This window comes from Sinocyclocheilus anshuiensis, unplaced genomic scaffold, assembly GCF_001515605.1.
Source record: "Sinocyclocheilus anshuiensis isolate Anshui unplaced genomic scaffold, SAMN03320099.WGS_v1.1 scaffold2013, whole genome shotgun sequence".
Classification (NCBI taxonomy): Eukaryota; Metazoa; Chordata; class Actinopteri; order Cypriniformes; family Cyprinidae; genus Sinocyclocheilus; species Sinocyclocheilus anshuiensis.
Genome location: NW_015536629.1, coordinates 226,628 through 237,535, shown reverse-complemented (window position 1 = coordinate 237,535; position 10,908 = coordinate 226,628). Strand labels below are relative to the sequence as shown.

Sequence of the window (10,908 nt, the reverse complement as noted above, 5' to 3'; positions counted from 1 at the left end):
CGGGACAGGAGCATACCGGTCGGACTCGGGAGTCGCGAGGATGGAGATCCGTCCGGACCGTTTTAAGGCTCAGGCAGGAAAAACGTTGGGAAAAATACACAGGTGAGGAAGTATCTTACTATCCTCAAAGCATTTTGGTACTTTAAGAAGTTTTCATTTAATTGTTTTATATTTCTCTCTTGGTTTCTCTGTATTCTTGTTTAAAGACGAAACATAGTGTTTAAAAGTGATTTATGTCGAAATCGTGGTGCTGAGAAAACATCTGGAATTCAAAGGCGTTGAGTTAATGACAGTGACCGGATTTACTGAGGAAACGTGCTGGTGAAACCGTATTATATCAAGTTCACTACCAAAAAGTGATTCTGTGCCCTTCTCTGTGCGTGCGTGTATGTACGTGTGTATATCTGCTTCAAAGTGTCAGGTGCAAACCTTTGTCGTGATTAAATCTCAGTCAAAGGTGTTCTTATGTAATCTGTTTGCACGTAATGCGTCCACTCTGTCCGATTGAGAAGATTGTCCAGATGGATCAGATTAGTTCGCGGCCAACCCGGTGCCACAGACATCCGACGCATGAGCGAGTTCATATTTCAAATAAACCTTTTTATTCCACCTGAGCGTCAGGTAGTCCCGCGCATCACTGCACAGCTCGCGCGTCCCGGGACACACACGAGTTCTGATTCCACGCGCTAGTTGACAAAGCAGACCGAGCTCAGAGAACAGGAAGTCTTGACCAAATTTGGTCTTAATACGCCATGAGTACTAAACATAATACAAACGTTCCATACTAAAAAAAAAAAGAACAAGTATTTTATATTAGTAACAAAAAACGTGTAAGAATGAATGATTAATGAATGATTAATTTATTTCATCAGCTAAACTGATGTTTATGTTTTAAAATGTTTTAAAACTAATTAGGAAGGAAGGAAGTATTTTGTCATGACAGATTTGGTGTTAAGCGCATTTGGCTGGCGGGGGGTGGGGGTGGGGGGCGTTTTAAATACCTTGTTAAATCTTGTTAATTCGATAGGATATCTGTTTTAGGCTTAAAATCTGACAGGATGGACTGCCCAAAGGTCAAAGTACATCCCTTTCGAATAAGTTTATCTAATACCCAGAAAAATGTTTGATAACCACTAACATCAGTGTCTTGTTTTATAAAAAGTTCTATAAATACATGTTGTAGATTATGTGCGACGTCCTCACAGTCGTGAATATTCAATATCAATGACCGTGCGCTTTATACTCTTCCAATGGATTTTAGGTAGCAACGAAACGTTTAAATGCAGCTCGAAAATAGCCCATGAGGAACACATACACACCCACACACAGCTGTCGGCCCTACAAATCCCTGAACGCCCCCTCCCCATCACTTCCTCGTCTCTCGCGAGCTCGCAGTCTCAGGATTAAGTGAAGGGCAGCACGCGACTCCCGTTTTTTAGCGATGCCGCGGCACGTGTGCGGTGGTGACCCTCTGGGAGTGAATTTAATAGAACTTTTTGAATAAAACGTGCTTTTGTCCGCATACGATAAATCTTATGTGCCTTTTAAGTGTAGTGTGAAACTAAAGGAATGGTGTCTGTGGAAAAGTTTGTTTTAAAAGTAAACTGCTGATTTGGATTTCTGCCTCTCATCTTTAGCTGTGAGACTCCCTGATAATATTCTAGAGAAAGCATCAGCAGCTGATTAATCATTTAAAGCTCAGCAATGCGTCTCCTTCTCCTACTGTTTCAGCCTCACAGGCCAGCAAACACACACCTCACACCTGCAGTTTCCCCTCTGTCATTCCTACTCCATCTCTCCACCTCACTATTCACATTCAGTCATTCCTCAGTGAGGAATAGATGCTATGCTACCTGTGACATTTTGGTTTTAAGTAAGTAAATGATCTTAAAACACACTTTTCACTGTGTGTTGCTTCACAGAAAAACTGTAATTTTTCTTAAAAATCTTTTTTTTTTTAAATACATTTTTCAACGTTTTATCCACCGGCATTTAATGACAGTCTGTGATGGAAATGATATTATAAACAGTCAAATGGCGACTCTTTTGTTTTGCAAAGGACCATTTCATAGCTTTATGATCCTAAATACACAACCTAAATGCTATTTTCACACATAGTAAATCATTTTACAAAATTACAGCTTGATGAATTACAACTTGAGATTTATTCTGTGATTTATTGTAAAATAATTTTTGTTTAAAAAGGATATTTACTTCAGTGATTTTTTTCCACATCAGATGTCTTATATTTCAAAGCAGGCTCTTCATCTATATTTCATAACCAAGTACGCTAACTTTTTTATAAAATGTTATTTTTGATGAAACTAGTTTTAAAACACATATTTTAAAACTGCTGATTTAAAGTACCAAATTATTGATTTAAGTGTTATGAAAAAATGTATGTTTTAATTAAAAAAAAAACAAATAAGTGCAATAGTTGAGCAAACACTCATACATCTTGTACTCCTCAATATTTTTGTTCCATAATGAATTAAATTTTTGTTCAGATTTCTGACTCGTTCTGATTCCAAGAGAAACATTTTAGGTCTTAACTAAAAAGTACATTTAAACTTGCATTTACAAATATGATGTGGTCAGCTAATGGTGCTAAGGTAATGTTTTCTAGCTGTGCCAGGCACTATTTTGCACAGATTTTTATCCTTGTTTGTCCTTCCTGTTTTACGTGTTGACTAGACTGCTTATCTGAAAGCATGTGAAGGTCAGGCTGCTGGGATATGTATAAGTTTGCACACACACACATATATATGTAGGCCTATGTATATATATGTGTGTGTGTGTCTTTGTTCGTGTAACCATACAAAAAATATAGACAGGTTGATTCAGTCTGTTTTTATGTTATTATTATGAAAATAAGAATTTGACCTGAATAGGCTACCGGTTGGTTTAGATGTTAGGTTATATTAAATCTTACGTTATCTGGCAAACTGTTATATTTAAATTGTGTAGGCTATTAATTACCGTTAATGAATTGCCAAATTATCAGTATTATTTAAATCTGCAAATATCTCTGTAGTAAACGCAAGGTGGCGATAGACTGCACATAAACTTTCACACAGGGACCTCAAGCGCCATCACATGATGCTGAGAAACTGCGCCCAAACACAACTTTTATTTACAGGTGACAAATTGTGTGATATTTACTGTAGCTAGACTATTACAGGCTAGTAACATGATCAAGGTATAATTAAGAAAAAGCTTTTATTCATTATATAAAAATATGTCAATATGTCTTTATGCTTTATATCATGTGTGATATATTTGTGTGTGTGTGTGCAATTATTTTACTTATTTTATGTAATATGCAGTTTTGTAAATGTTATTGTGTGTTGTTCACAAGTTCAAAAAGCAAAAATAAAATGTAAAAAAGTTCTACCATAGTAAAAACAATATATGTACATTTAAACTTGCATTTACAAATATGATGTGGTCAGCTAATGGTGCTAAGGTAATGTTTTCTAGCTGTGCCAGGCACTATTTTGCACAGATTTTTATCCTTGTTTGTCCTTCCTGTTTTACGTGTTGACTAGACTGCTTATCTGAAAGCATGTGAAGGTCAGGCTGCTGGGATATGTATAAGTTTGCATGTGTGTGTGTGTGTGTGTGTGTGTCGGGAGGGGGGGAAGTATCTCCCCAGGTGACACGGTCCCACTGAGACCCAATCTGTTACATAGACGCAGGGGAGGGTCAGAGGAGTTTGGCATAAAAACCACAGAACAACACTGATGGTAGAACAGAAAGAAACGTGTAGGGGAGAGGGGAAATAGATTTGTGGATGAGTTTCAATCTGTTACCTTTATACAATATCATCAGATTTTTTCATGAATTAACCAAACAAAGGTCAGAGAGGCGAGTAGATTCAGAACACCTCTCTGTACAAGAAACGGCTAGAGAATAGTGAGCTAAGATGATAAAAGGCTGAACAGAACATAGATGAAGTGATGGTCAGAGAGAGAGAGGGGGGTTGGGAGAGAGAAGTGTAGGATTATGTAATTTTTTTTTTTACTGTTGTGCCTTCATCCTCTTACAGCAAGATTAAATGGGAAAGAGTGCATGTGTGTCAATGTATGTTTGATGTGTTTGTGTGGGTAAAAGACCTTTGGTGTCAGCAGAAATCTACACGTCTCACCTCTGAACTTAAATACAATTTTGCAACAGTAATGAACCATGGAACGTGATCTTGCACGATATGAGATGCATAGAACATGATTTGTAATTCTGGATTGTCTTTTTTGTTTTTTTTTTATCTGTGATGGTCACATGGTGTAATACATGTTCATCATGAATAATCATAATGCTGTCCTGCAACATGCAAATACTGTAAAATTGTCATGGACTTTTCATTGTTGAAAATATGTATATTTTGAAAGGTGAACATGCTGCACAAAAGATGATAAAAGATAATACAACTTTAAATATGATCATTTTTTAAATTATTTTAAAAATAATTAAATTTATAAAATAAACAATTTAATTCATTTTAATATATTTCTAAATAAAATATTTGTATAATTATTATATTTAATAACGAATAATTATTGTAATAATTGTAATTATAGGCAATTTAATAAGATGATATGATATCACTTAAAACATTTAAATAAAGTAATTAAAAACTATAAGATGGTTGTATAGTTGTTGTTGTGTGTAGTATGAATGTAATCCGGATATACTACATTCATTATGTTGTAATTGTTACGTGACCTAATAGCATCAGTTGCGTCTCCTCGCTGCCATTCACAACTCCATTGAATGCACACATAATCTTAAGTAGGTCATTCGGATACTCCTCACCTACTGTTTTATCAATACTGTGAATTTGGACATACAAATCTTTTCATGTACTATTTTTCGTCTAGTAGGGAAGTATGCATAGTCTGATGCAGCCAATATCCATAAATCATTAGGCGAAAAATACCCGGATGATATACTACTTTTGCTGAGATTAAAGGTCACTTTAAGGCCATGGGAGGGTAGTCGTTGTACTTAGTTTTTGTTAATATTTTGAATTTAATTTAATTTTTATATTTTCTGTGTTCACATTCATCTATAGTTGAAGTTTTAGTTTTGTTGTGTGCATTTGTAATTATTTGTATTAGTATTATTATTATTTTTTTTTTTAAATGTCAAAATATTTTTTTTAAATGTATTTATTAGTTTTAATTGATTTAGTTTGTTTTAGTACTGTAATTTTAACTCAACAAAAATGAGAAATGTTCCTTTGGCAAATAGCTGAAATAAATATTTTAATATTTAATTTTTTTCAGTTAACATTTATTTTATTTAAAAAAAATAAAAAATAAATAAATACATTTTAGTTTTAGTTAAAAATAACCATTGACAGAACATTCTTTATTAACGAAAAAATAAATAAAATCAAAGCAGTCAGGTAAGTGGCAATGCTGATGAGAAAGTGAAAGAGATGCGTGTGTATTTGGGAATTGTACGACTGAGCATGTTGGCCTTGATATGTCATTTGATGAATCTACAATATGCATATGAGATCAATAAAAACTATTATCCATTTGCTGAAATAGTGCCGTTATAATGAGTATGCAGATGTGTTTGTATCTGATCCAACTTTGGTACCTGTGTGAGATATTTATAATATGCTGACATAGAAGTAGATGCTATTGGACAGGATTCTGTCGGCCTGTCTTTTGCCAATATAAAGTGTTTGTCGTGGCAAGGTCCTCATACCACCCTCTTCTGCGGTACACCTGTCTCTTATTAGATAGCCTAAACACACACACGCACACAGACATTTACAGGTCAGCGGGTGCGTCATGAACCATGGAACAAGATGCAGAAGTGCATGATCTGTAATCCTGGATTTTTAATTTTTTTTTGCAATGTTCACATGGTTTAAAGAGGTAAAATACACTGTAAAATAAATATTAATTACAGCCAACAGTCATTCTCATTAGAAGGTAGCATATGTGCTGCTCTTGGCAGCAATCTGCTTTTAACTAGCTTTAACCTTAATTACACATCTTCCTGAGTGAGTGAATGTGTGTGCGTTATATTGCAGACAAACACTCACTTCTCTCCTCTCTTTCTCTATTTCTCTCTCGTTCCACTCAGTCATTTTTTTTAATTTTTATTTATCTCCGGAAGTCTATAATTTCTGTAATCCTGATCTGAGGGTGGGGCCACAGATTATCAGTGGATAAGAGATGGAATGGGGAAAGTGAAGGGGAGGGACATACATGAGTCATGGGAGTCAGAGGTTTTAGTTATAATTGAAATACATTGCTATTTTCTAATGTCCATGAGACACCTTTTTATTTTCTGTACAACACATCATGGCTGCAGAATTAATCTGCTCCTCAACATACAAGCACACACGTGCAATCATCTCCCTCTCATTTCTCTTCACTTGTGTCTGATTGTGTGTTGTTTTAGGTTGAGGGGATTATAAGGGATCTGCTTTTGTAGGAACAGTGACAGAATGAGAAAAATAGAGAGAAAGAAGTATAGAGTATAGAGAGATTAAGACAGACACTCTCACTTTCACTCTCTCTATTTTTTATATAACTATATATTTCATTTTAAGGCTGCATTTATTTGATAATAAATACAGTAAAATCAGTATTATTGCAAAATATTATTATAATGTACAATAACACTTTTTAACACTTTTTTTCATATGTTTTAAAATGTAATTTAATTAAAAACCTTGGATTGTTTTGCTTATTTTCTATGAGTTTGTGGATATGCTCGGCCCTGGCAGCGTTTAGAGCCTGTGAATTTATTCCTGTGAAGTAAAGCTGTCTTATTATTACTTTATCTGAAAACCATGTAACATTTACATGAAACAGAAATCATTTGACTTTTGATCACTTAAATGCATTCTTGTTGAATAAAAGTATTAATTTCTTTAAAAAAATATCTTACTGATCTCAAACTTTTTCCCCACCAGAATAGAAAAACAGGTACACACATCACACACACACACATATACAGTATATAGGACAGATTTTCATATACTTATTGTAAACTTCAGAGCATATGTCTGTGAAAGTGTTTGCTTGTGTGCTTCTATGTAAGCATGTTTTATTGGCTGTAAACGTTGCAGACAGGTTGCATACCCAGATGGTCTCTCTTTAGGTCTCTTCTGGACTCCCATGTACTGCTATCCAGTGAGACACCTCATTCTTGTTCCATGTCCTCTCTCTCTCTGTGTCTTCCCTCTGCATCCCACCTGCTTTTAGGTGTGCTTTGTGATGTAGTTTTATGACCTATGAGGGTTCCCTAGTGTATGTGACTTCGTATCCTAGCTCCATGCATGATCTGCTCATAAAATATTTTAATATACAAAAGCTAAGCATGTGATGCATAAACACCTAAACTGGCTGCAACATTTTTCCTATCAGTAACTTTCAGGGGGAGGTGTAGAGGGTAGTGCTCAGGACTGGTAACCAAAATTGGCCTGGTTTGACCCCACAAGGAGCAAGACGTAAACTAGTACCATTGTGTCCTTGAGTAAGACACTTAACCTCAGATTAATCCAGGACTATCCTCATAGTATGTGGCCTAATAGTTGCTTTGGATTAAAGTTTTTTTTTACTTTTGGCCATCTAAAGGGCTTTTCTCCCCTGAAATAGTTAACAATGGGTCATTCTAAACCATGGGTAAAGGGTTATGTTTGTTTTACTCCATAAATTTATTTTACTCCAATTTATGTGTTTTCCTTCAAAATTTGACAATTTACCCTTAAAATGCTGAAACGACTGTTTATACAATGCGCTGTGTTTCTCTGAAAATCCAATGTCCAGCATGTCAATGTGAGGGATGCGACTAGATGTCTGTTGCTGAGCATCTAGCCGTAACACTTCACACTCTACAGCAGTGAATCTCAAACTTTTGGCGTACCGGACTGGACCACTAGGGGTCCATGGACCCCTGGTTGAGAAACACTGCTCTACAGGAGTGTCACCGCAATGCGGGGGTTACACTGCAAAAGCAGCTCTAAGCCTGCTTTGGAATAGGTATAAAAAGCGGTGCTAACCCCGCTTTTAAATTACAAGCGTGAAACGTTTTAAACGCAGGGTTTAGAACGACGATAACCCAGGTTTAAGCGCAGCGTTTAATATTTTACATGAATCGAGAAAGTTTTTACACACTGTTATGCTCTTTATGTGTACTCAATTTACGTTGGTGTTATACTTTCTGTGTCCACATCCAGACTCCTCGAGAAACGGCAGCAGAATGGCGAGACTATCGAGCTGTCAGCGGAGGGTCGTCCGGAGCTGGTGGAGGAGAAGGAGCTTCCCATCGTGGACTGCACGTGTTTCGGGTTGCCTCGTCGTTACATCATCGCCATGCTGTCAGGCCTGGGCTTCTGCATCTCATTCGGCATCCGCTGTAACCTGGGTGTGGCTATCGTCAGCATGGTCAACGACCACACGGTGTTCTACGGAAAGAAACCTGTCATAGTGGTCAGTGTCACTGCTGGAATTCAACTTAATTAATAAAGTGCATCCACTTTATGTGCAAGAAGAGTGGACAGGAGTCAGAAAAGTTATTTGGAAACAGAACAAAGAAATAGTTGTTTGGGCATTTTTTGTTTATTACTGGCCTTTTTTTAAATCCAAGATACAAGTAAGATTCATTAAGCATGGATAGATACTAGAGGTATAACGATTCAAATTACTCACGGTTCGGTTTGTATCACAGTTTTGTCACCGTTTCGTTACGGTGAGGGTATGTGTTATGTTTAGGGGAAAAAGGACTATACTGTCAAAAAAATAAAATTAAAGAAAATAAGACCAATTAATCTTACTACAAGCCAGCACAAAGAAATACAACAGAGCAAATATACAAATAAAATAAACAGTGCTTTTCAGTTTTTATGGGGAAGAAAACGCTTATCATGCAATTCAGCTCATATGGGCTCATCTGCTTGCATGTACACAGAATATATTTTTAATAAATTCTAAAGCATATTTGGCCTTTTTATACCACTATCTTAGTCCATTAATTAAGCATTTAGAGAACGCAAAAGTTTTGCGAGAGAACGCAAAAAAATCTGACAAATATTTTTTCCTCCCACCCCAAATTTTTTCACTTAATCTGATTTTTTTTCACCGCCATGTCCCTTTAGGGGCTCCGTAGAAACTACCATTTTATATGAAAAGCAAAAACACAAGTTATTTTACAAAAATCAGCAAACTGCAGCAAAGCATGGAACAAAACTCATCTCCAATCACCTGTGAGCAGAATAGGATTGGAGAGATGAAGGAGAAAAACACAAGAGCTTCAAAGGGGAGCTGTAACATAGCCACATATTTATAGCCTACTAAAATATAGGCTATTCGAACCATATTTACTCTTAGTATTAGTGTAGGACTACTTGTTTTTTATTACAGCCCGTGATAATTAATACATTACAAAAACATTGTAAAAATAACAAAAAATAGGCTAAAATAAAGTCATCCCACTCTACGTCTACTTCTGTCATCGCTTGGATTACAGCGTCACGGCACGCGCCTTCTTTTATGAGGGGGAGGAGGGGGCGGAACATTTGGCAAATTACGCTGCAGCACTTATATTATTGCACTGGTTGGCTATTAACTGTGAGCAGACAGAGTGTCATTCAATGCATTGGAGAATACGGCGAACATAAATAAAGAAACGAAGTTGCTTGTCAGATTTCTCTAACAAGCAACCATATTTTTTAAAATAAGCCCAAAAAACCGCAACCCGCGACCTGGGATTTTTTCACGCAACTTTTCAAAAAAATAAGCCCAAAGTCGCGTATAATACGCGGATTTGGCAACTATGATGGTAAGGGGCGTTACATTTCCGATGCGTGCTTGTGGTGTTCGGCCAATCACAATGCACTGGGTCAGCTGGCCAATCAGAGCAGACTGCGTTTGTCAAAGGAGGGGCTTTGTTGAAAACGACGTGTTTGAGAGAGGCGGGGCATAGAGGACCTACAATAATGTACAGTATTTGAAAAATCATGTGTTTTTTGAACATTAAAAAGCGTCAACATATTCTGTTACACCAAATACACAAAATAATGATCTTTAAAATAGCATCATATGACCCCTTTAAGACAATGCACAGATCCAGAACACTGATTTGTATGTTCAACCGACTCTGTCTGCTAGGAAACTCACCAAGACAGGAATGTTGACATATTTTTTTCTTTTGAGAATTTGTCCATTCAAGCACAAGTCTTGAAAGACAGTTCAATTTTGCGCGCTGGCTAAGACGCGGGTTTGGCGTTTCGGATGAGCGTGCACACAAATCTTCTCACTGCGCGCGAGAGTTCTCATTCGCGTCTTCTGGCTCTTGAATGTTGAAACTGGCAAGGCTTAAATGGGTTTAGTTTAAACAGAGAAAGCAACATGTGCTGTTCAAGCCTCACCTGTGCACGCACGCTATCAACACCCGGGTGATGACGGCATAAATGACTGGTCATATTCGAGCATACGGCATTCACATTGAACAAGTTTACACAGTGACTGGATTGTCCACACATAAATATATGCAAACTGACTTGGCCACTTTAAATTCCAGTTTACTATTATTAACCAGTTAGATTTTTGTCTCGACCCAGTGTGCACTGTGAGAGGTTTCACTGTAGAATTTAACACAGCAAAGCAATTTACCCCACAAATTGACTGAGAAAATAAAATTGACAGCGAAAATAAGATTTAGTAATTATATTATTTTTAATAAATATAAATATGTATTATTATTATTGTTATACAAATTTTAATACATTTATTTTACGATCTGTTATTATTATTATTATTATTAGGCTACTTTATCTTACTTTTATATTTACTGATTGATTTTACTACTTTATTGATTATTTCTCTCCTTCTGCACATTCCCTCTAATTTTACTCTACTTTTTTTTTTTTTTTTTTTTTGT

At 36.2% G+C, this 10,908-nt stretch overlaps 1 protein-coding gene across 1 annotated transcript in view; it reads left to right on the top strand.

Annotated features, from left to right (window-relative positions):
- The window catches only part of slc17a7a (solute carrier family 17 member 7a), a 24,464-nt gene continuing 13,556 nt past the window's right edge, over positions 1-10,908 (top strand). The window contains exons 1-2 of the mRNA XM_016440142.1: positions 1-102; positions 8,207-8,459. Coding sequence (XP_016295628.1) covers positions 41-102; positions 8,207-8,459 — 315 coding nt within the window. The 5' untranslated portion in view covers positions 1-40. The remainder of the gene's footprint in view (positions 103-8,206; positions 8,460-10,908) is intronic.